Genomic DNA, 26,875 nt, shown 5'->3' on the forward strand with positions numbered 1-26,875 from the left:
GTTTAAAGATCTCCTATTAATTATATTGTTGAACCTATACTTTGAAAGAAGGATGAAAAGAAGGATCCCAATCACAAAATCCATCCATGTTCAATCTAGGCCTATAGCCGTTTTTGTCGCTGACAAGCGGATGGATTTTCAAGCGATATTTTAAAATGAAAATTTCTGAAAATAAACGTCGGACCAAAGTGTCCGTCTTGAAGAAGAGTTACACTGACACCTTGTGACCAAATAGCGGCAGAATAACTTGGATCGGTACATTGTTTAAACCTTTTTTCTTTTACCGGCTATTTTAAAAAAGAAACAGGATTTTTTTATTCCATATTCTTTCTTTACTCCTTTTAGTTTATTGAGTGAAAAGACTTTTTTTCATGACGTTTATAATAAAGAGAAAGAATGAGTCATCTTTGTTTTTTCTCCGAACATTTCAGCTTTTCTTTTTTCTACACTCCAACTCGTGCGCCACTCAAACTCTGCAAAGCTAGACGTTCTCTGATTGGTCAGCAGAAGGTATAAATTCTTGTCACAACCAGACCAAGCACAATCGGACATTAAAACGAACGATAAAAGGAGAGAATTTACATTTGCAAGAGACTTACACTTATCCGTTCAGCAAAGATGTTCAACGAGAAATTTCAATGCCAAGATTCTACGGTAAGTTGCTTGCTGCTGAATTAGTTTGCTTGAGTGAAATGAAAAAGATTGTTTCGAAGAGGGTTGCTTTGAAATGAAATCCTAAAAAGAAATTTTAGGTCAGAGTAGAAGTTTGTCTCATTTTGAAAAAACTTTTAAACTATGCTGTTTAAAACACCCACAAAGCCCAAATAAGTGTAGGCTAAACCTTTTGAAAGGGCATAATGCAAAGTTACGGCCTTGAACTGTACAGCGCGCTTTAAGATCGCGCTGTACACCACTGGTATTCTCGTGCATTTCGTTTCAAACGCATAAAGAAACAAAATCGAAAAGATTTGAACATAAAATGAAGTTCTTCACTGAAAAGGTAATTTTGAAACGAAACGAAACATTTTGAAACTTCAATTTTTTTTACGGGGCTTGACTTCGGGGCATGTCAAACCTAATAATGGTTGTGGTTTATATTAGAATCGTGTATGACAACATCCTAGGCAGGCATTTTGTCAAAATATGCAGAACTAAAATAATAACGTGTTGTGTGCAGTTAATTTTAAGATTTAATAATGATAAATACAACATACTGCATTGTTGTAGCTTGTTTTTCAACTGTGCCGTGTTATTTATCAAGTTTTTATTTCATTTCAGGATCACAACGCCTTGCTCACCCAGCAGTATCTCGAGTTGTTGACTCAAGCACACAACGAGACATCGGGATTTGTAGCACCTGATCTGCCGGCTTGTCTCGGCTCACTTAACGCAAACAGTGCCGGCAGATTGCCGACCAATCGTCGGCATTCCTCGATGTTTGCTCCGACCCCGGCAAAGACCACAACGCTCGCACCGTTTTCAGAAACAAACGGTTTCTTAAACAATGGCTTTGGTGGTGTCTTGGAAACAGTTACTGAGGAGCGGATTAGGAATAGAGCGTACAGTGAAGGGTCTTACCTCAACAGTGACGCTTTGCTGGAACAACAGCAGCAGCAGCAACAACAAGCACAGTCCGGTGCTAGTCGCTACAAGACTGAACTCTGTCGTCCATTTGAAGAAAATGGCAAATGCAAGTATGGGGAAAAGTGTCAATTTGCTCACGGAAAGCATGAGCTGCGCCATATGGTACGACATCCCAAATACAAAACAGAACTTTGCCGAACTTACCACACCACCGGTCTTTGCCCGTACGGTCCCCGATGCCACTTCATACACAATCAAGACGAGCCGCTTGTTCCGATGATCACCAACCCCGTTCAACGACACCACCGAGGAAGCCCACCAAACAATCTACAGCTTTTCCCCCAACAACGTGCAGTCACCCGTTTGAATAGTCATTCTTGTTCTCCTCTCGAAACACCATCTCCATTTTTCGGAATCAACGACAATTCTGTCATTGCACCTATTTCTCCGATCGGACACGGTATTGGAAAGGCTTTCCAGTACGGCAATCATATTGTGTCGCCAACTGAAGTTCCCAGATTAAACAACAAGTTTAGATGTCTCTCTGAAAACCGCCAGCCTTCACCCCCTTTAACGCCGTTTGATTTTGCCCAAGGACAATTTTCCGACCTGTCCGTCAGCGATGATGTTGTTTTTGATGGGCCACCGACACCACCGGACTCGGATCGGGAATCTGCAACCGGATCACCTCCCGGTTTTGCCGCACCTGCACCAGGCTCCCAGCGGCTGCCCATATTCAAATGTCTTTCCCAATCGGACTAAAAAGGTGTATCACGAAAGTGTCTGGACGTTTTTCAGTTTGAAAAGAACTTTTACGTTATTTATGCTTGTGAGCTTGCATCTCTAGCTCGGTATAGTTGAACTGAGACGATTGAAATGCTCTTTACGTAGTTGAGCAGTCTTTGGTGGCATTTTATATCGGAAAACTACATGCAATGACGTAAACGACCGAACCTCTTACCCGATGTTTCAAAACCCTAGTAAGTGCCTTTATTGTATTTGCCAACGTATTTAATTATTATTTTAGTTCTATGGATAAGATTTAATAGATGCTGAACTATTCTTGTTGCCTCGAAACTTTCTGTGGTCCAACACCACTTTTCATGAATTTGTTTTGTACACGTCGCTTTTACATTAATCAATGTTTGCCTAACGTTGACTTAACACGGTTTTAAAATTGTCGAATTTCGGCTTACGTTCTGCTTCAGCAACTTCTGACAATGGTACAGTTCATTTTGTATTGAGCCGTTAGTTGGTGTTCTAATTTATACGACCAAAATAGCATGGATTTAATCCATATGCTATTGACTATATCAAATTGTTGTTTTTTCACTGCTGATCATCATGCGCCGATACCGGCAGCCTTTTCATGTACCGTTTATGTTTTTTTAAGTGACAAACCAAGCATTGAGCAACCAAGTTAGCAAAAGTTGCCATTTTCACATAGTTTCAATGTCCCTAGACGCTGAAACGACTGAAAAACATCTTTTGCTGGTTTGAAATGTGTAATTTTAGTTCGACACCTCCACAATTGGACTATGTGCCTGGTAGCAAATTATGCAGTTTTTGCGTTGAAGCAGCAACAGCTGATGTTGCAACGACAAAAAAGTGACTTGATCTGCTTCCAAGATCCAGAAATTTGTCTGTTCTTTGAAAAAAAAGTGATATCGTCGTTTCCAGCACTGCTATTGATATTATGTTGTCCTGTGTTTTACCAGTTTTCAAATCGAGTCTTTTACGTCGAAACGATGTAAATATTTTCCATTTTTTACTGATTATTGCCTGCTGCTTAGCACTGTTGTTGTTTTTTTTCACGGTTTCTTAATTTAAATTATGTCTCATTGTGTATTTATTTATATAGTAGAGGGGCAACCCAACAAAAGTTGTTCGATCTCAAACTGTGTAACGAGACGGACTTTGCAATTTATGGTTGCAGTTCAATTAACATTTTGTAGACTGAGTTCTAGTTGATAAAGTACGTGTGTTTACGCTGTCTCAACGTATAAGCAACGTCAAGCATCATCGACAAAAGAACCCTGGATCGATGTCATCTTCCCGGTTGCTTTCCAGTCAACATATCAATCCTTTTTTACGTTGATTTAACGTTGAATTAATGCAAAAAAGACTGGTGTTTTGACTGAGTCATTTTGTGGTCTTCAACATCACTTTGATGTAGAAATGCAAGTTTTAAAGTGGTCAATTTGGCCCTCAGTGGCCTAACCTGCCGACTGATGTGCATGCATGTCCCTTTTGTGGGGCGTACTCAGGCATTTTGCGCTAATTTATTCTTTTTCGTTCTATTCTATTTCATTTTCACGACACTTGCTGCATATGTCGTGTGCTTTTACGCTTTTATAATCGTTAGTAATTATTATTAATATTCATAAAAAATACAAACCAAAATCCCAAACAGCTTCACACTGTGTTATTTTGTCAGTAGCTATCTATCCAGTGGTGCTGGTAAATTGCTGATTGCAGTATCGCCTGCGGACATGTTTTTAAACACAAAAGTAGACCTCGGTGGTGCGTATGAATATTTCAATGCACATTCATTGGCTGGATGCAGAAACTACTTCAACCCCACACAGTTTAAGAAGAAAATTCTCCCCAAGCTGTGTAACATGGTTTCGATCCCCAACAATACTACGTCACGCTGATCGATTACATCATAAGAATGGCACTGAAGCCGGTCACACGAATCCCGTTCAAATGTTCTCAAGCGCTTTTAAATGCTTTCTGCATGCGGCCATGAAATATTGGGACAAAATCAACAGTTAGGGCTAGTGCTGGGTACTAGTGTGCAGAGACTAGGTGCGGCAAATAAAACTTCTGGACTGGCGACAACCTTTTTTCAAATATTTACAAAACCCGTGTATGAACGTGCGCAACGGATAGGTTATTTGTTTAGCAGCTTTTGGGTACGCTAAAGCCTCTAGCTGTAAGTACTTAATCCAATAACGACGCTGAAAATGTACTGAATTCATTACCAAAGCTGGTAAAGCGAGAAACGATTTCCATTGTACTTCAGTCGTAAATCTTGCAAAATAAAATATTCAGCCTTCTAAATAATTTTTACGCAGTTCCAACAAAATAAGCGATTTGCTCTGGCAAAGCGCCTCTAACCATGCTGTAGGTGTAAAGTGACGTGTTAGAATTGGCAAATTCGTTCGGATCTGTTTGGGTGACAAGACAAGGAGCGCAAATCAATCGCCTGTTTAAAGCAACTCACCTCACAACATGCAAGCGGCTACGGAAAGTTCATTCTTTGTATTGATACTTTGATTGCCTGGAACAAATGCATTTTATAAGGTTGATACAAGACTTACAAAAAGTATTATGCACCACTTATTGACACAAGCTTTCAAATTTAGAAGAAAAAAAACGAGCCAATTACAACATTGCAATCAACTTTGCTAATTTATTCCGTTAATCAGCATGTTGTCCAGTACGCTTTTTGAAGGGGTTTGGAGTGCCTTCTGCTGACTGTTAAGACCGTTTTGTGCTTCAAAGAACTTCCAATTAAATTGCGTTTTCACTTGGACATCGGACATAAGTGTACTAGAAATGTCCGTTTCCTTTACATTGACTTTATGTTAACAATCCAGTATTCTTTTTAAGTGGTTCTGCTAGCAATTTATTTTGTTCTTTTTAATCCGCCTATGAATGTTTTGAAGCATCATTGCTCGTAATGAGCTCTTGTTTAGCAAAAAAAGTGTTTTTCCTGTTTACTAAGACCCCTGTAGGCAAGTTGCTGTCGTTTATCATTTGGTTTAGAATTCTCATTCTAATTCACATTGATGTTCAGGCTATAAACGTCATTTATGCAAATCAAAAACAGGCTTCGTGAATTTTGACGCACCGCGGATATAGCCTATCACTAACGCTTTGTCAATGGTTTTTAGAGATAAGCGTTTCACTTTTTAACTTTGTTTTTGCATTTAATTTCAGCATGTGAAGACACTGTTTTTGCATGGAGTTCTAAAATGGACTCATGCTTCTTAATCTTGTGTCGTCTATATTGCAAAAGTGACCATTTTCTGCATCGTTTGCAACCTCTGTAGGCGTTGAAACGTTGCCAAACAGTCAACTTTTGCGGCCTGGGTAGCAACATGTTCCTAATTTTTATCTGTGTTACTGATTTTGTATAATTATCTGAATCGCCATTCGACTTTTAATCACAACCACACTTATTTATGGGTCGAATAACTTCAGCTCAGGACAATAAAACGGTGTGATTGCGTTTCTATTCAACGCATATGTCATTTCGTTAATTTGCTATTGCTTTGTCATAGCGACCTTGCAAAACAAAACATTTTGTCAACCCTGTTTTTTTGTATTTCGGCTTGTGAAGTAAAATGCAATTTATGGCTTACAACTAAGAAGTGAAGTACTGTTATTTCTGTTATTTGTTGCGTATTTTCACTGGTGGAAATAAGGTGTTATTTTCCGCTCGTTTGTCCCGAAATGGCAAGCTAGGAAAATTAGAAACATGTCATCAAATGCTCACATCAACACTTCAACAGTCATCTGCACCGCTTAGCACAGAAAGTCGATATATATTCGATTCGCAGTTGTACAGCCTAAAAATTCACAAATTTGTTCTTTTCGTGCCATTTGCAAACATTTTCTGCACTGTTTTGCTTTACTCATGATTAGCTTAGTTCTTGTTTGCATGGTTCAATTGCAAAATCAGTTGAAACGATTGGAATAGCTGCTGATTGCAGGCAATCTATGCAAAAATGCTGAAACAACCAGATTGAATGACTGTTTCCGTCATTGGTCGGTTACTGTAACCTAGCCCACGCCGTTCGTGCAAAGGGTCTGCCAGAAAATACGGAAATTAAGCAAGTGACTATTCAAAGCAATGCTGCTTGCGACAGCTGGTAGTTTCTCTTAACTATTATACTGTCAATTTGTTTATCTGACTGACTGCTTTCATATGCATACTACATGCACACACCACAGCTTATCCAATGTTCATGCGAACATGGTCCATTATTGAGTAAGCGTTTCGTCTACTGTGTATCGTCGCTGGGTACCATGTGTACTGCAAATGAACTTACATGAAATTGCTTTAATGCATATTTCACGTTCAAAGTGAGATGTTTTCAGTGCAGCAATGGCAACACCACAACTCGGGTTCAATTTAGCAATGTAGAGTTTGGAAATACAAAATCTCACACTGTTTGATGTGCTAATCTAACTGGTGACAACTTCACTCTAAAATTTGCCTAAAAATGTGGCAAGTGTGAAATCGATGGTGACAAATAGGCGATAGTCTTCCCTGCTAACAAAATTGGATATCCGGCGACGTTCAAACGATGTAAAAATGACAAGTTTTGTCAGCCAAACCTGGATGATGTTGATGCCAAAAGGGATAGATGAATCAGAATAACACTCTTACGATTTGCTGGCTAGCTTTTTCCTGTGGTAATCTCATACAAGATTAAACTGCACTTGGTTTAACTTGTCATTGATCAAATGTAGCATTATGTAGATTGATTTAACGTCGATTGAATGTAATCTAAAACGCATTACACAACTTGATCATCAATCGTCGTTTTGCTACACCTTAAGTACGCAAACAGAGCTTTGCATTGCGGTTTTGTATGTTTCATTAGTGATTGAACTTTTGCGACGTTTGAACTGTGTTTCGATCTTCAGCACAATTACCTGGAGCAAAAATGTGTGTATTTGCAAGACTGGTCTGTTTCTATATAACCTGTTATAGTTGGGTTTTTGTTGACTCAAGGTGATGGCTGCCCAGCCTGCAAGTCGTCTGCAGACGTTGAATCAATGTAAAAAGGTCTGATTTGTTGGCTGGGTATTGATCTGATCAACAACCCTTACCCATATTGGTTTAAGGTTATCAGGTAACGTTGAAACGATGCAAATTTCTATTGACACTCTTAAACTTTTCCTTGCACTGCGTGCCGTCACATTCGCAAACATTCCAATAATATTTTTTCAGAAAAATGAATGAGCTAGCCTTTGTACCGTATTATCATCCTACATATGTTGACGTTTAAATTAACCACCTGTTGCTTTCACGCTTGTGTATATGCTCAGTGACTCTGACATGATTTTTTTACTTCAGTATATTTGCCAGCTGCTACCATTCATTTTTGTCTATTGCAAACTGTTTAGATCACACTTATGAAATTAAAGTTTGGAAGGTTTTTGTTTGTTAAAGTATTTCTTTTTGCAGTTTGACTAACAGATATAGGGCTAATGTAGGGTAAGGCGTTGAGATAAAACAGATTTTGGCATTTCTTTGCTGAATGAAGTTCCTGTGCTTTTCACTCATTCATAAAGAAAAGTTCTATTGAACATTAGTTATCTCTCCCAGCTTGCAAAGATGTGAACAGCATGAGTCTTTCCATTTGGGTGCTATAACTTCGAAACTGGTCAATCAACTTACATAGAATTCGCGAAGGGCATTTGGGTATGAAAAGAGCAGACTCATTAAGTCTTTTACTCCCGAGCTAATTCGTGCAATGTCATGGGATTTCATTGGTGCCAATTCTAGCTGGCATAATTGAACTGTTCAAAGTTGGTAAGCTTGAGAAAATGTGAGGAACATTAACGCAATATTGTTTCGTTAAACATACGCTCCGCAATGTTGTTATAATTTCTGAAAGCGGCGAAAGTCATATGAGCGCTGAAACAAGCCGTCCTACATCGTTGAAGTCGCACTGAATGCTAAAAACTGCAGACAATGATGGATTTTGTAAGTGATAAGCAAACTAGTTTATTTTGCGTTAGCTCAAAGTCGGTTTGAATGCGCATGTTGTTGACCGAAACATTAAGTCAGTCTACGCAAGACAATGTTTAAACCTCACAGAAAAGCTTGTGCATTATGGTACACATGGGGCAATCATCAGAAGCAGATACTCATACACTAAAGCCGTCAATATAGGTTATGCAACTACGCTTGTCATAGCATGACGACTTAGCGCAAGCAGGTCTGTTGTGGGCAAATGCGTATGTGCAGCAATCATCCATTTCAGCTAGCCTAGAAGCATGCGTGCATTTGGTTACATTTCCTGCTTAATCCATAAGCCAACCAAAAGCTATAAAGTGAAAGAAAATGTGGTTGCGTTTTCTACTTACCAAGCAAAGAATATATTTGACTATATCTGAGTTCATTTAAACTAAAGGGTTTCACATTTCTGATCACTATCAGTTCAGTTCATTATCCTTCTTAACGCACTATGGTTTTGACACAGCAATAAGCGATCGTTAGCATGGTACCCTGTTTATATTGTTTTTCATTATTGACTTGCAATATTCCCTTTGAAGTACAGTACCTCATTTATTTTTTCTGTATGTGTAGTAAAGGGTCTAGCAATGGATGACTCTGTTTAAAACGAATTTGTTTGGCCGAGACTAAATTAGAAACTAACAATTTAATAAGCAAACAAAATCAGTCATGTTCAGAAACTTGTATAATTTACTGATAAAGCTTTTCGGCTTTTTTATTATCTACAAAATTTCAATTTAGTTTCTAGCTTAACACAAAGAATTTTGTGTCAAAACAAACTATTGTGAAATACTCTTTCAAACTGCCTTATTAGTGAACCCAGGGGGCAATCTACAACATGCTCCCTCAGAACCGAGAAAAAATGCAATCTTTTAATTCAAATTTTTTTGTCATCTGAATTGCTCGTTCATCACAGTAAATGGACCTCACCAATGTTAAAATAGACCTCACCATGGACCTCACTAATGGTAAGATAAGCCTCACCATGAACCTCACTAATGATAAGATAGCAAGTAGCCTATATTTTAAGTCAGTAGCAGATTTAAGGGATTCCTTAGGTTTGTTCAATGTTCAGTATAGACCTCGGTCATGCGATTCTCAAAAATTTGAGAGAAAAAGTTTATTTCTAAATAAAACATTTATTTCTCAACCACAAGCTTTCAAAAAACCAAAAGTTTTTTTTTAAATTAAGTTTTTAAAGTTTTAATTCCAAGAAAAATTGTGGGTAGACATGTTATTTCCGTAGTGAACATTTTCTAAACTCAATCTACACGTGCATTACAATGTCGTGACATTGCTTGGTTATTTTGACTTTTGAAGGCTGTATGACCTTTTATTTATTGAGCTGAAATTTAGTAAAGGTTTTACTGATCGACTTTCTATTTCGCCAAGCTGAAAATCCCAATTTGAGATAAAACCTGTTTTGTTAAATGTTCTCAAAGTTGATTTTTTTTTTTTATGGTAATACAAGAAACGGTCGCTGCTGTGGTCTTCATTACAAAACAATTTACATTTGGACAATCGCCAGTCGCTTGGAAAGGTCAATTGAAATTTCGTTTTTGGCACCAGACGCGTTCCATTGGCTTGGCCGAAACGATTCACTGACAAAATTAAAATCAAAAATTTAAGAAGTCTTTGAGATCCTAATTAGCTACAATTGCCAATTCAACACAGTGCTTGTAGGCGATTGTCCAAATGTAATTTGTTTTGTAATGAAGACCGCAGCAGAGACCGTTTCCTGTATTACTATAAGAAAAAAAAATTCAACTTTGAGAACATTTAACAAAACAGGTTTTATCTCAAATTGGGATTTTCAGCTTGGCGAAATAGAAAGTCGATCAGTAAAAGCTCTAGAAAATTACAGCTCAGTAAATAAAAGGTCATACAGCCTTCAAACGTCAAAATAACCAAGCAATGTCACGACATTGTAATGCACGTGTAGATTGAGTTTAGAAAATGTTCACTACGGAAATAACATGTCTATTGTCTACCCACAATTTTTCTTGGAATTGAAACTTTAAAAACCTAAACTTTCGTTTTTTTGGAAGCTTGTGGTTGAGGAATAAATGTTTTATTTAGAAATAAACTTTTGCTCTTAAATTTTTGAGAATTACATGACCAAAGTCTTTACTGAACAAACATATTAGGAGATATGTTTTGGTATGCCGTTCTTTTTGAGGCAAAAAAATGTCATGTCACAATCTGATTCACAACACCATTGGGTTAGAAAAAAGCTTAATTGTGGACCAATTAGGTAGGCTTTGTTTACAATTCAACACTTGTTTTCATGTCGTCAAGTTATGGCTTATCTATTTTGTGAGTCGTGCAAGGCCTGGTGCGTTGCGCTTGAAATGGCTTTGCCCGTGGTAGGATTTCTTTGTGGGGTTTTCTTTGCCTGTCTTGCTCTTTTTTGCTATGAGCTAAACGCATCAAGACGTGTTCTCCCACGACCATCAGCACTCTTGTTAACGCACCATGGCCGATCTTCATAGCAACTGTCCATACAAATCTTAAATATATCAGCTAAAGCTATGTGGGCTAATAAAGCTATAGCCCAAATATATGTTTTTTATTTATTTTTTTTGTAACATTTTATTTTTTTATTTTCTCTTTACATCTTAAATTTTTCTGAAGGTGTTGCGACCGTGCCAATTTTTTTTCAACTCAATAACTTACTTTGGTCACAAGCACGTTTTAACGTTCGCGTTTTGTCGCTTCTACCTTTTTCTCGACCTTTGCTATGTTGACGTGTATTGTTTTTGATATGATGGTCAGAAATAAGAACAACTGAACTGAACACTTATACTTGGGTTGTGTAGGCTACTGTGTAGCCATTGTCTCCTTTACCCGCTGGTTTCAGTTCTGAAAAAGAATTTTCGTTATGTAATGCTGCTTATACAAGGAGTTGTTCTTGTATCATCATGGCATCACATATTTATCATTGCGTTTTTGACATAATTATGAGTATAGGCTAAGTGCAAGCCATTGAACTAACAGTTCACTGCTCTTGCAAGTTGTAACATTATGCTTTGGAATGTCTACATCTGCACCCTTGATGATTGGAAGTCTCACCGCTACGAGGAAGCTGTGCCAAATTGTTAGTGCAACGTGAGATGCTCGCTGTACTACTGGTGGGTGCCTAGATAACCAGAAAAAAAATCTTTTTTGACCCAATCAACAAATCATTTCTTTTTTACACTGAATGTAAAAAAGAACTGATTTGCTAGCTGGGTACTTTTATGGGTAGGTAATGCTGTGTCCAGAACTTCCTTCTCAAACGTAGGACTAAAAGCTGGCATTCAATCACTTTTCACTGCATTGCCACATCAGCAGTATTATTTTCGCTAAATTCTGAAACAAACCGAAACAAGCAGAACAGCATTTAGTGCAATTATAAAACAATCGAGCTTATCTGGCATCGGTAGGATGTTTTGACTACAAATCAAAACATTGCTTGTATGTGGACGTGCTCATTCTTGCGTACTTGCTTGTTTTGAAAGTAAATAACCGAAACCTTACAACCGATAATAATAGTAACAATAACAATCATCCCGTGAACCATTGTCATGCCCTCCTTTTGATAGTTTTTGCAAACCGCTAATCTAATGCAGACACGAGAAAAGTGGCGCGAAATGCACTTGCAGTGCAAATGAGGTTCGCTCATAAAAAGCAGTTGAAAGGGTACGAAAGGGCTAGGAACGTGTATGCGATACCCTAAAGACAACAATGTTTTCAGTGGCTAACCCAGCAAAGAAAGCTCATCGTTTACTAGGAAAAAGTAAACACTCAAAATATGGTCTAACTGAGCCACTAAATGTCTTGTGTCTATAAAAAAAGGATTAAATTATTTGGGATCAGAAATATCCTGCGGACTGCGGAGGGATCCGAAACTGAACCATCATTTCATTGAAGATTAAAAGTGTTTTAAAGAAGCATTGGGAAATAAGGGTGTTCAGAATTTTGGAATTAAGCTGTTAAACCTTTGGGTAAAATTAGAAAGCGTTAGGTTTTCGAGCGTTTAAGAATTCGAAAGCTGCAAATATAGTTTATTTTCTGCCAAAGAAATTTGTTGTCTTGTTTTATCTGAAATAAAAGCAATTTTGGTTCTTTTATGAATTCATAATATTCAAGTACAAAACATCTTAAAAATTTAAAAAGTTTTTTTTACCCCCAATCAGGAAATCACTGCTTTTTTGCACTGATTTAGCATCTTCAGACGTTGAATAAATGTGAAAAATTAGTGGACTGCTGACGGGGAGTTCCTTTTGGTTTGAGGTCATCTTTTTTTCTTTGGATTGTTTCTACGAAAAAAAAAATGCTTTATTTCAAGCGATTTTTTATAATCCAGTTTATTTTCGTTTTGAACCAAATATATTTGTTTCCAACAGTTCAGTTATAGGCTAGCCTATATTTTATAAACTCCTCTTACCCTCATGTTTCTGAAAAAAGCTATTGTTACGTATGAATGATTGTCACGTGATTTTGAGCTTTTTGAGTTCTATGAACTTTAATTTTATCCATTTCTTTTCATAGTTGTGGAGCATTGTGTGAGCTCCGCCTTGGCCTGGAAATGGTGTGACCAGTTCAAATTTTTGTTACCCCTTTTTAGAGTAGATCTTTTGATATGTGACGGCGTGTTATTTTTGTTGTGATGGTTAGAAACAAAAATAAATCAACTTGAACCACGCCAGTCACAGCCTACCAAGAACCGGGCTGCAGCCACATTGGTACAATGAAACACTCGCCTAGAAAAGTTTCCTAGTGCTGAAAATGAAACACGTGCCGCATCCTAGGGCCCAGGCTACCAAGTCGAGAGTATTTTTCCAATAAAAAGTTAATATTTGGCTAAATCGTCGAAAGTTTTCACACTTTGTCCAGAGACAGAAATTATTTTTGTCATTTAGGCATTCTTATTCATCTCATATCCCCAAATTTTTGAAAAAATGTTGCAGGATGAATTGAGTACTTTTTAATTTAAAGCCCTTCATCAACGGTGTTCTGGGAATTTAGTGAATTCCAAAGTTAAACATATACTTGACAATGAAAAAGCTGACGTTTCCCGATCGTAAAGTTGTCCGAGAAATAAATTTACAACCTTGTGTACTTTTGCCAAGTAGTTCATTGGCATGTTTCACTGCTCAGCGACTTGAGCCTAAGTAAAAGAAACAACGCACTCTGTCATCACGACCTTGCTGACTCTTGTTGGTTTAGCCTCGCCAAATATCGCATCGACAACAAAACGCCCCTTTTTGTCATGAGGAAAAAAGTCATCCGCTTGTTAATGATATCAAGCATTGCGAAATGGCAGCAAGTTTTCATTTTGCGTTGTAACTTTTAGGATTAGATCTTCTCAATATGTTTGTACGACAGAAAAATATTGACAAGATCAAATTAGAATGACTCAGTGTGCAAGCGCTGAAGCACAAAGAAAATGAGAAGTATTGTTTAAATTGGTGAGGATTTATGATTATCTGTTTGAGTATGCCAATGAACCGCGCTTAACATGGAAAATAGGCTTGGATAATCTTGCACGTTGTGAATCATTGTTGTACTTTAAAGTGCGTATTGCCAAAAGGTAGTAAACGCATCTGAGTGGAAAAAAATCGGGTTAAAACTTTCGACAACACCATGTTTTTAACCATGGGTGAGCAAGCAATTTTGAGATAAACAGAATGTGCACAGCTGGGGCTTACTAACAGATGAGTTCCAATGATTAAATGCTTTTCTAAGCGAAAAAATCTGACAAGAAACTTTAGCGCAAGCGCGGTAACCAAAATATTACGTTGATATTACTTCAAAATGGAATGTTGCTTGCTTAATCAAAATCATTACGATATGTTTGCACGTGATAATCTGTATGTATTTCGACTGCGTACCATTAAGCGCAACTGATGTCTTCAAAGGGCTATATCACATAATGAAGAAGTCAGTCGAGTTGGATGGACGAAACGTTAAAATTAATACAAAGCAATTTCTCTATATACATTTTCTGATAGGTTTGTTCGCTTATATGCACCAGATGTTCAGAAGCATAAATCATACTTCAAATCAAACGTTTGCAGTCTCATTTAACTTTTAGTTGACATGAATGCTTACAAATTTCTTTGATGACAAAGTGGGGTAAGAAAAAGTGGATTTCATGCTGTAGGCTGCTGTGCTGTGTCTTGAAAATGTCTTGTTCGATTTTAAAACGTGATGAAAGCTCTAGCTAGGGCTAGGCGATTACAGTTAGACTAACCTATGTCCAATTACTTCTAAACGTCAAAAAATGGCTAAAAACAGCCTAGTTTCTCTGTTTTTAGAATGACCTAAAGTTGAGCCCGAGTTTGCGGTCGGAGATTAAACTTTGTCCCATTCCTGCCGGTCAACTTCTACACGATTTCATTCCTTCAATATCACTGGACTGTACAGTGGAAAGCCCATGATCATTGGCCGGCAGTTTTTTTTTATCCACAGCTTTTTTCTCTGAGTCTTTCTTCCAAATCGCAGAATCCGTAAGGTTTGATTTCTTACCCCGCATTGGTAAGTCTATAACTGTGAAATAGTCAATGTGCACTCTGTGATTCACATAGTCACAAATCGTTGAGGCCATTATTCAAACATAACAATTTTGGTTTTAGCGGAACATTGAAAAAACACAGAAAAAATTTTAGCAGCAGCCTAAGCATTACGAACTAGAATTAAAAATACCGGAATTGAAATGTTAAAATTGACTTGTATAAACAGTCATAACTCATTTTTGTTTCGTTGGTTTTGTTTCCGTACAATTGGTTAACATCGTTTCCATTCCAATAAAGCAAAATGGACAAAAAAAATCACTGACCAAACGACCAATTCAAAGTTGCATACTGAACACGTTGAACAATAGCCGCGTGTCTATTCAGAACACTGGGCCTTGTTCTTTGCCATGCTATCAAAGTGAAATATTTACATCATGCAAACAAAGTACAATGGTCACATAGATGGTCATAAACTTCAACACTTGGTACTATATAGTTTGTTGGGAACCAGAATACCGCTTTACCTCAAAAGTGCCCAGAGTCTTTGAAAGAATGATTTGGGCCAGTTAAAAGTTAATGGGAAAGCCGGGGTCTTTTCAAAAAGTGTAAGCAAAAAAGATATGATCTCAACAAAGGGAAAATTACTAGTAACTTCATCAAGGAAAAAAATAGTTTCCAAAAAAATCCTGAATGAATGCAAATGCATCATCTCATATATCAAACGGATACCAAAGAGTACAGATGTTTTCTTCCATTTTCTGAATCCCCAAATGATCTAGAAGCCAAGTCCAAACGTAGCCTATCTCCTGTCAACGCCACATAATATGACAAAGTATAACGCATTATGCAACTGTATTTCAGGGATATTAATCTGTTGTTATTGAATGGGTCTGCCAATACAGTATCTTGCTTACCAGTGCTAAGATTATGCCATTTGTAAATTACGTTAAAAACATCGTTATATTCATTTATCAGCATTAGACTTAATTTTATAACCTTTTAATGGCAGGCAACAACAGGTCTCTTGTCTAAGTGAAAGTGTCCCAAACTGGAGGTTACCTGAGGATTTGTATAATGTGATTTCAATGCATAGGTCTTGCCCTGGCCTGACATTTCCATTTCCTGTTCGCAATCAGCTGTATGGTGTCTGTGCTGTCTGTGCGTAGTATGTCAGTCACACTATTCTATGGGAATAATTAAATCAACTTTGCATCTATGTAATGTCAAGAGCCATTGCGAGGACGCAAACATTCAAGTTTGTTGACAAGTTCTTGCTTATTTGATTGATGGCTAGCTTCATTACGGCGAAATCACTTTCCAGCATTTTTCAAGCATCAGACTAATGACTTTTACCTTCAAGCAAGCCAAATGCACGAGGTCAGTTTATAATTTCGACTTTTCTTGGCAATTACAATGGTTAACGTCCAAAGAACACGAAAATATAACCAACTAAAAATAGGTTTTCTGCAAAAATGGAATTGAAAGTGCTTGAAAGTGGACAAGTTTGAACCCAGCGAAAGCGCAAAGAGAGTACAAGTAAATTGTTTTCTTACTTGTATTTTTTCAGCTTAGGTCATATTTGGAAGATTCGCATTGATATTAAGGAAGCACTTAGCTAACAAGCCACATACTACTTTCAATGCTGTTTTTTTATTTTTGTTATCTTGAATACAAAAGTAAAATGAGTTTCTAAATGCTGCCATCAAGCTGTCTCTTTCAGCCGATCACCCAGCAAACAGAATCATTATGTCTTATCGTGAACACGACACATTCGTCACAATTATGATTTGCAGCGGCCATAAAGCTTTCATTTACTTATGACGCTTAAAAAAACTTAAAAGCTCTTGCCAGCTGATGCGATAAACCACATGTAATTGACTGGAACCACCCGCCTGTAATTAGTTGTATGCTTTCTTTAATTAATGACGTCTAAGGTTCTGTATGGACCCATAATTCATACAAACTTGCCAATTGGCTTAGTACCTGCATGCATGCATATAGCGTAACGCGTTTAAACCATATTTGAGTATCGTTGCATCTGTTTTCAACTATGTCGCATGAGTTTTACATCTGCAGCCGCTAATCATGCTTTCAGCTTACTGCAAATTTGCATTCTCGATTTTTGAGAAAGCCGGTTTTATAGAAGTCGCTTCAGCAAACCACTTAGTCAAACAAGTTTCAGATAAATATTCAGTACCAAAGTTTTTCAGTCTGACCCATGTCAACCGCTGAAGATTTAAGTCCATATTTAAAATCATTATTCCGCATATTTTTGCATGACTGTGTCGTATTTCTGAAAAATTCTTTAGGATTTCATAAACTATTGTAGGAGAGTTTCAGAGTTTCAGGAATACTTGACCAAACTAAATGAAATCTCTACAACTAGATAGGTTACTCGAAACAGTTAGGTATATTTTCCAAAACCAAACTGTTTTCAAATTTGCTTCTAAAATTCAGTATTGCAGTGGTTGTAAGTTGTAACGGAAAGCACTGCATTTCTATGATCTATTAAACACGTTATTTACACTTATAGAAAAGCGAAACAAAGCAATCTTAGCGGGTTTAACATAATGTATTACACCCAAAACAAATACATAGCATAATAACTCAAACGTTTTCGACACGTACGTGTGTCCTCATTAGGAATTAAATCTGCAATATACATAAAATGAAAATCGTAAGATAAATTTGACTTTGCACTATAACTGTAACGACACTCTTGACTGAAAAGCACAAACTGAACAAATGATACAAGATTTGCTTGGCTATGGTTCCAAATAGCAAACTCTCTACCAAAGTTCCAAAACAAAACTTCGTTCCTAAACTTTTCATCAAATTTTCCTATAATTCAACTGATGATCCACTGGGATGCACGTAGCTTTTGAAAAACTTTTGGTAACCGGATTCTCTACCAAAGCTTTATCACTTATAGAAAAGTGATCTTAATTATGATTAATTGTTTTATTGAAGAATAACCACAAGTTTAAAATAAAGCCAGGAAGTTTGGTCTACATGGTTCAGCAGAATATTTTGTCAACATTGTTGTGGAGGATATTATTAAGAGTACCCGCGCTGCAAATAGAGTGGGCGGATGAAATATGATCGAGGTTCGCAAGCTGCGTGTGACGGGCATTCGCTTTATTGCAGCAATAGCCTGAGATTTTGAAAATATTGTACATTCTGAAGCAAATTGTAGGCTATTCTGTGTGCTGCCATAAGTACAACTGTAGCTGTAGCATGGCATGTCGCTACGTCTTATAACCGAAGTTTTGCATCAGCAGTCAGTTATTTCTTAATAACAATATTTGCAAATTTCTGCAACTTTTGAAATAAAAGTATGAGCAGCATTAGCAAAGAATTAATTGCTCGATATTGTTTAGTCATAGCAGATTTCTGCTTAACCCTGCTGGTTGAAAATTTAGGCTAAAAAAAGGCACGGTTGCAAATCATTGTTTCAACATCGTGCTTTTATTGGGCGTACAATCGAAAGTATTTTTGATGCAATTTTATATATAGCCTAATCAACTACAGTATTGAATGTGAACACGCCAGTTGTAGGGCTATTGTATTTATTGCCTCTTTTTAAGCAACCTTAGTGGGCAACTAAGTTTCTAAATGCTGAAAAGACTAACTCGTACTTGAAATATCGTGTTGTTGAATGAATAAAGTCCTCGGAGATGCCTTTGTTTGAAGTGCAACACTTCACTTTGTCTTAGCCACGTTGAGAGGAAGTGTGGTGCAATTTGAGATACTGTGGTGCAAGATATCCATTCCCTCACATCGTCAATTACGACGCTGTCATATGTGGTGGCTTTGTCCATCAAATGGTGTGTGCTATATTATTTACAGCTTGGGCAAAGCAGATAATCTTTCAAAGCTGTCATTCGAATAACGACACCCTGATGACATGAGGCCAAGCAATTTAGCGGAGCAATCATCTTCGATCTGCTTCAGTGATCTGGAATGTCACTTCAAGAAGATGAGAGATGTCTTTTGAAACCACTTGACATAAAATGGTAATTTTTTTGGTTCAAGAAGCGACCAAAATAACTTCTATTTACGAAGTGACTCAGAGATACTTGTGCAAAATCCACAGACTTGCATTGCCAGTGAAGTAGGTTTTATTAAAATCGAAACTCTTACCGCAAGATTTAAGAAGAATTTTTAAAATAAAACAGTTGAGCGTAAATTTGCTTATGATAAATCTTGATGGCGTTTACAAAAGCAAAAAGCAGTTATAACATACTTGTTGGCGCTTGACTTTAATTGTTTTATTCCTCAAAATTTCTGAAGGTGAAGCCCAAGCAGCAAAAAGGAGTAAGTGCTTCAAATCTGAAATAATAAGATTTAATCCGCAAATTGAGATAGTTAAGCCATAAATTCTCCTGTTTTGCTGCCAACCCTTTTGGCCATTTTGCTCTAAGCGCATTTACCAAGCCAACCGTTTCAAAACAGAAATAGAGCACGTCACCCCTTTGTTAAAACTTATAAGATGTCTTGACTTAGAGGCAAAGACCAGAAATTTTACTGGAAACCCGCAATTTCAAAGTTGTCCAACAATGCATGATGCTTAAACCTTTCTTTAAACAACCGTTTGTGTTAGCAATGTAGGCAGCTCAATTTACGGTGTGGATGTCAAAGCAGTGATCATTCAGAATAAGCCGTTCTGCATGGTTTGCAAAACACAACATCGAATTGTTGTAGCGAACCTAGTTATAGGTACCCATACTTACCAAAGCTGTACTTGACTATTTGAAAACTTCACCGCATGGCAGTGGCGCGGGAACTATTTTTCTCTAGGGGGGGCTGAAGCTGCCATTAGTGTTGAGAGCTTCTGGGGGGCTTCGCCCCCCAGACCCCCCTTATGTAGGAGAACATTTAAAACTGGTAGCAACTTTTATAGGTCCCTCCTGTGTGTAAAACGACGCCAAAACACACACATTGTAAGTTGTAAGAAACGAAGAACGGCAACAACAAAGCAGCTGTTCAAGAAATTAAAAAGAAAACGAACAAATTAGAAAGTGATGTGAAAACGACAGTTTGTGGCAATGAGTTCTCACACTCTTTCGAAGATTGCTTTTCGCTCAGGTTTTTCTCTATATGAACTGTGTCATGAGCTTTTTGACATCGACAGTGTTCAAAATGTTTTGGTGGACATACATCAACGCAAGATGAGTAAGTCTATATTGTGTCATTGAGCTTTTCAACCACGTTTTCAGGCGTCTTAGAGCAGAAAAAGAACTTTCTGATGATGCAGCTGAAACCGGAAGGCAAAGGCAGAGCTCCACGAATTTTCACGTTTCTTTGAAAAGATCAGTGTTGGAGGGTTTAGTTGCGATAGTATCTCAGCAACCTTTTAAACGGAGTTTGCGGTTTTTCCACTTATACAGCATCGCTCAGCAAGGTAAGTTCCGTTTTAGGCGATCTTTTTTGATGGCATCCGGTAAGCTGATCTCAGTATCAGATCCTTCCTCACCGTTTGCACAGCTCAGAAGGGCCTTTTCTCTGGTGGCTGCTGTAAGCAGATCCACCTGGTCGAATCTTCGATCAAGCTCAGCTTGAACAACTCAAGGGCTTTGATGTATTGCCGTTTCCACGCTCCTTCTCCCGCAGACGACAAAGCATCCGATTCTTCTGTGTTTCAAAATTTTGCTGGAGTTTTGCTCACTCGAAGATCCTTTGGCGTCTTTAGGTTATTGGCAGACGCTGGGACGTTCGCTGCTTCCACAATCTTGGAAACGGATTCATATTTTTTGAGATTTGTGATCCGTTTGCGGAAACTGGTGATGGATCTAAAGCTGAAGAAGCGGAGATCTTCTTGTTTTGGAGCTGTCTAGCGACGGCTTCTGCAGGCTGAAAAACTTCACCTCTGCAGGTAATCGCAAAATAAAGCCGCATCGTGTGTGCTTATTTTACCAAACTGAATAGGCTATCTTTGCACGTGCGTCTCCTTCCATTGCACTATCTTCTGTCATGTCGGTCAGACATTTCAACAGGGTAGGGTAGCACTTAACAACACGAACGAGGGCAGAAGCACGAACGCACCAACGAGTAGGACACAAACCCAGAAAATTGCAGGCAACTTCATCGGAACCAAAAAACGACATGAATAAACATTTACGTTTAGACGATTCACGAAATACAACTGCCTTGAACGAAGTTTAAGGCATCGGCAATAAGCCTCACCTCCTTTACAACGTCTTGCAAAATCAAATCGAGAACATGATTACTGCAGTGAATGTATAACGATCCAAGGCATAATGCTTTAAGTTTGGCCCGCACTCCGTTATAACAACCAGGTCTCTTGCTGTTCTATGCTGTAAGTGTAAAGTGAATATTGCAGAATGATGTCCAATAAACGATGGAACGCCATGTTAGTAGGGAGGGTGGCTGGAACCGCTACTGCGAGGTTTCGTTTCCTGTGATTGACGACTCTTTATTTCGAATGATGAGTGCGATCACATGTAATAAGAACTCGATCGATTCATCGTTGCAATTATTGCTCGAATAATTTTCTGAAAATATGTTATGTACCTTAAATTATCAGAATTTTCTAGGGGGGGCTGAAGCAATTATCCAAAATTCCAGGGGGGGCTGAATTAGCTCTAGGGGGGGCTGAAGCCCCTTGAGCACCCCTACTTCCCGCGCCCTTGCCGCATGGACAAAATTATGAAGCTTCTGAAAATCATATGTTTTCACTGAGCTGAATTTTCCTTGACGGTTTCAGAAAAAATGTGCAACACAAAACGAAACTGTAATTGGTTAGGCAGCGGCAAATTATTAAGATTGTAGTCATAATTGCACGGTAAAACTCTTGTAACGCATGATAACGAAAAAATCCTCGAAAGGGTTATGTTATTTTATCCACCATAACTGATTTATAACTACTACCCGTCTTAAAGTAATCTTTAGGTTGATGTTTGCTTTCGCTTGAGAAGGAAATGCAAGTTTACAGATGATCAAGAAATCTATTGGCAAAGTGAGAATTCCGAAGCACAATTATCAATTAACTTGTTAACAACTTGAATTACAAAAGGTGTTACTTTCCAAACAATGCTGCTTTTGCAGGTGCACATGGCACTATTGGCAACTTTTTTTGAACAAATAAGGACATTGTTTGTCAGTAGGTTTAAAATATTAACAGATGTGCAAAACCAAACCAATCAAATTGAAATGTCAACTTGTTGGAGGTATATTGCTTTATTACAACAACTTGTCAGTACAGAAATGACTGAGTGAATCGAGGCTTTGAGTGAATCAAATCAGACGCAAGTCATTTTTTGCACTGATCAACGTCTGCAGACATTGAATCGATACGAAAGGTGTCGTGAGTGCCTGCAATGTTGTTTAGCGTTTGCTAGTAGGCTAGTAGCCTACATTGGAACCTTACATGTAACTTCAATGCCAAGACTCGGGTCATGTTGCAGGTTTTAATTCTATTTTGCTAAAAATCGACATTGAGAGACGTCTGCGTACTATTCCGATAAACCACACTCAAAGCACACAGGATACAAGCTAAGCCATTGAGGGGAAGAAAACCGCAAAGTTGGCAACCCTGTTTCAATTCAGTCGATCTGCACCTGCAAATGAGTCTGCAACTCCTGATTGCGTGCAATAGCGCAAGTTTGGCGCATAATGTATTGTTCATTTAGAAAAACACATATTAAGTGGAAGAACAAGGTTTTGCACTGGCTAAATATGTTAAGTATTGACAACATTGGTTTTTTAGGTCTCGGTGTTTAGATAAGAATCATTTAAAAATATAAGTTGTTTGAGATTCATTGTACGCAACCACATGTAAAATCAATGTAAATACTTTTGGGCGTTTTATCTCAGATTTCAATCAAAACAAAATACAAAAAATACCATGCAAATTATGCGAGTCACCTTCAACAAGATTGAGTAAACGATACACGTTTGTGAAGACATGAAAACATGACAGAGTCAGTGAAGATAACATTCTCTATACTTTTGTGACGAATGTTTCTTAAGTTTGACCAAGATTTCAACTTGTTTCGACCTTTAGTGCCGCTAAAATTAGGACGAAAAGTTTTTGTTTTGCTTGTCTGCACAAAAACGCACCTCAAAGTCATGACTGCGACGTGCATCAGAGGAGGTGTTCAAAGTCAAACAATTGGGAAATGATGGATTTATACCGTCATTATTTCCACAACTGACGTCACACATAGCAATGGCAGCTTACCAGAAAATGAAGCCCTTCTCAAATTGATAAGACGGCATTCTTGAGCCGGCTTAGCTATTTTCGGAGAATTTTATCTTTTGGTGATATCATAAGTGTGGTTAAAAGTTTGAAAACAAATGAAAAGAACTGAATACAAACTACAGTAGAAAACTTAGAAAGAAAACGCATTTCAAAAGACTAGAGTAACAATCGGGCAGCAATAAAACAGCAACAATCGGCCACCCCCACTAGTGGGGAACAAACCGACGATGGATTATGATGATGATGATGAGAGTACACATAACTGATCGATGCTTGATTTTGAATTATGTGAAATTTGCATTTGGAACATGTGAGTTTTTAATTGATCATTCTTTAAGCCCAATTAAGTTTCCATTTATTTATAATTAGGCACGAGTAAAGTTGATGAAAAAATAAACCTCAAATCGTGACTGAACAGTAAAGTGTTTGACCGTAAAAGGAAACCTTCCCATCATGCCGGTCGAACCGGAAATGGTTTTTCCGGAGGGTGATGGGATAAATTCGTGAAAAAAACCTCACTGATTATAGCTCGTGCGTCAAAACAAAAAATCGTATCCAGATTTGCACAGTCATAACTCACGTCATAAAACACAAACATGTTTTTCAAGACTATAAAAATAAGCACTAGAGTCTTGATTTGCATGTATCCTCAGAAAACCTCTTTTCTGTTTGTTGATAAAGCAGCAATGTATATGTCCTTTCTGAGTATTGTATCCTATGCAGGTGACACTTTCCGAGTGAGTCTCAGCATTGGTGTCTAGGAGTAGGAAGTATACATCTATTGAACGCTAAAAAAAATGCAATAATAGACGAACCGATAAATGGAGATGAAAAAAATGACCTTTCTCTGGTTATATTGTTTGTGTTTGGCGCTGGTATTATGACGCAGTTGTAAATCTTTTCTCAAATTATTTATAACAGAAAATGCCCTCTAAAGCTATATCATAACATGACACAGTAATACAACTAAATTGAACAAAGCTAATTAAATGAAGCCTAAACTACGCGTGTGCTCCTGCTCGCAAGCAATTCCAAATGAGTCATTATTTCATATTTAGTAACAAACAAAGTCGTAAAAGGACAACCGCTGACGATTACAGAGCTGTTTAGCCTACCCACCCAGTGATCAACAACTGAGTTTGTAATGCTTTTCTTCTGTTTCGAACCTAATGCATTGCGAATCCTTTAACAGAACCAAATTATGCCGTTGTATGTGATCATTTTGTGATCTACATTTTTTACTTTACTAGGTTTCAAGCAAAAAACATTTGAAGCAGTACTAGCCGGCAAAACCCATAGGTTTAAATGCCAGGAACAATGAAAGATTGTCTATGAGAAGGACATCCATGATATGCAAGAAACCATTCATTCCGTAGTTGATGTTGTGGCCGTGAATATGCAGTGCAATTAATATATCGTTGAAGCAGTTTCTATTCCTTTTTTTGCAATTGAGCCTCTGAAACCCAGGGTATCGTTGTTTCACTAGACTGCTTTGAGATTATTAAAAAAGCAGACAATTTTTAGTTTCTCCACCCAACACACACAGACCTTCTGTTTCCGCTTGTTGCAAACCTACGCACGATACTCAACAATTGTTACAGTGAAAAACAATTTCTTTTAAAACTTCTTTGTTTACCCTCGGTATGCCAAGTAGACATAAACGAACGACAAAAAAGCTGTTTTAAAAATGAAAGTTTAAGATGAAGATCTGGAATGTCATCTTATTGAAGAAACGCAATTCCTTCAAGTGCTTGAAGTTTAATTAGAACTAGTGACACCACAGCATACGCATAAAGAGTCGTTCAGTTCCTTTGCAAGGACAAATGTGAAAAAAATGCAAAAGCTTTGCAAATGTGAAACGCTTTTTTGTTGATTCGACGTTGTGTTTTGTAAAATTGATGTAAAAATTAGATTGATAGATTGAAATTTCGAGCAGTGCAATTCTCTCTCAAAGGATTGCAGTTGTCCTTCTCGATCAATCGTTTGATAAAAGTTGTAAATTATTTATGTGAACAATTTCGCAAGAAAACGAAAAACAACTCTCGACTTCTTGGACAAAGACACTGTTCTATAGCACAGTCAACAAACTAAATTAATTAACCATTCCCATATAAGTTTTTGAATTGTTTTGATACTGGTAAAAAATTTGGCCGTGAGAGGTCATTGGGAAAGTGGCCCAGTCTAAAACCATCACAACGACATGGGTTTTGCATGTGTAGAATTAGCAAGATCTAGTGGTATTGATGTAATTTTTTGTGTGACATACATAAGTATGTCACAACTTCACATACAAGCCAATGCAGGAAAACGTAAAAAAACATCCCTGGGATTGGTTGAAATTTTAAATCGTGCACGAATACGTGTGTGTCGTAAGATACATGTCCTTCTTGGTGACCATATCCAACTATTTATGATTTCAAGTCTCTTCAGGTCTGCAGCTACATGGATGCAAAATCTTTGCACGAAGAGCATGGCACGTAGTTTTTAGTTGAAATACAAGTACTTCACAATTAAATGAATTTTTAGTCGTGTTTTTATATGCCTTGATGGAATTCTTAAATATGCCATACTTCAACACAAAGCGTGTTAACTGACCACTTTTCATGAAATGAATTTTTAACTCATCTTTACGCAATTTATCAGATGTTAGGTCTAAAATACACTTGAAAAAGTTTGAAAAGATAAAAGGTTTTACTGTTAACACTTTTACTTTATTTAATTAAGTTAATGGAAAGATAAAATTAAACAGACATGATAGTTTATTGCTTTATATCAGAATGGTCTATAAGCTATGCCCTAAGTCCAAACTTTAGTTGTATTTAGAGTTGTTATCAATTGATTGCGAATTCTTTTTTTTGCACACAATCTATAAACAGCAAGTTGTGTCTCTCAAAAAAAAAGAATCGAAGTTAAATTTTATTGCAGTTGCGTTCAGTGTAAAATTAATACTCAAGAGCGAGGCTGAGGCAAGAGAACCACTTATTGCGATCTTTATTGCGTCATTTCCTTAAAAATATTATTCCGCTGGGTGCAGTTCGCGACCTATGACGTCATATAGTCTCAAAGTTTGGCATGTATGTGACGACATGTATGTGATGTGTGTTTGAATGTTTTGTTTCTTCCAGGCAGCCAAAAAGCCCTATTTACATTATTGTAACGTTGTTAATCGTTGAAATTGTACGTGTGGAGCAACTGAGCCTCTGTATTTATGGGATACATAGACGTAGGCTTTAGCCGAACAAAATATTTTTAGTGTTGTATATATAAGTATATGTTAAGTTATTTATATGATCAGAATACTATTATTAGCCTGCAACACAAAGATATTAAAATAAATTTTGGGTTAACATGTTTTGGGTTAAAACTATACAAATTTGTGTAAAACAAAAATTGCTATAAATTGTGTTTTAGAAGAAATCTAAATAAAATACGACGCACGCCAAGCAGGTTGCTTCTATTCTTATCACTGTCTGCAGGCCATATGCCGATGGCAGTAATGCAACAGGGTTCTTATTATATCGATATGTCTTAAAATATCCCTCAAGACATGATTGAAAAAAATTGTTTGAAAGTAATTTGTTAGCAATAAAGCAACTAAAGTTATTTTTTGAAAGAAAAAGTGACAGAATTTGAAAAGTCTTGATTCAGATATTAATTTGTGCCATATAATGTGGTTTGATCAATCATTATGTGCAAAAAACTCAAATTACCCAGTTTCTAAACAAAACCACAGAACAATCTTTGCATCCGAATCCAGGTCAATACCTGGTGTTAGATTTGTTTTAGCATTAGACCTGAACACAA

At 37.4% G+C, this 26,875-nt stretch overlaps 1 protein-coding gene across 1 annotated transcript; it reads left to right on the forward strand.

Moving 5' to 3' along the window:
- Positions 1-514: 514 nt before the first annotated feature.
- On the forward strand, positions 515-3,997 carry LOC145781397 (mRNA decay activator protein ZFP36L2-A-like). Its single transcript, XM_082593189.1, has 2 exons — positions 515-654; positions 1,279-3,997. Exons 1-2 carry the CDS (start codon positions 619-621, stop codon positions 2,344-2,346), a joined length of 1,104 nt encoding a protein of 367 aa, XP_082449315.1. The 5' UTR covers positions 515-618; the 3' UTR covers positions 2,347-3,997.
- The last annotated feature ends 22,878 nt before the right edge of the window (positions 3,998-26,875 follow it).

The sequence above is a fragment of the Aplidium turbinatum genome, chromosome 12, assembly GCF_918807975.1.
Source record: "Aplidium turbinatum chromosome 12, kaAplTurb1.1, whole genome shotgun sequence".
In the NCBI taxonomy this organism is placed as follows: Eukaryota; Metazoa; Chordata; class Ascidiacea; order Aplousobranchia; family Polyclinidae; genus Aplidium; species Aplidium turbinatum.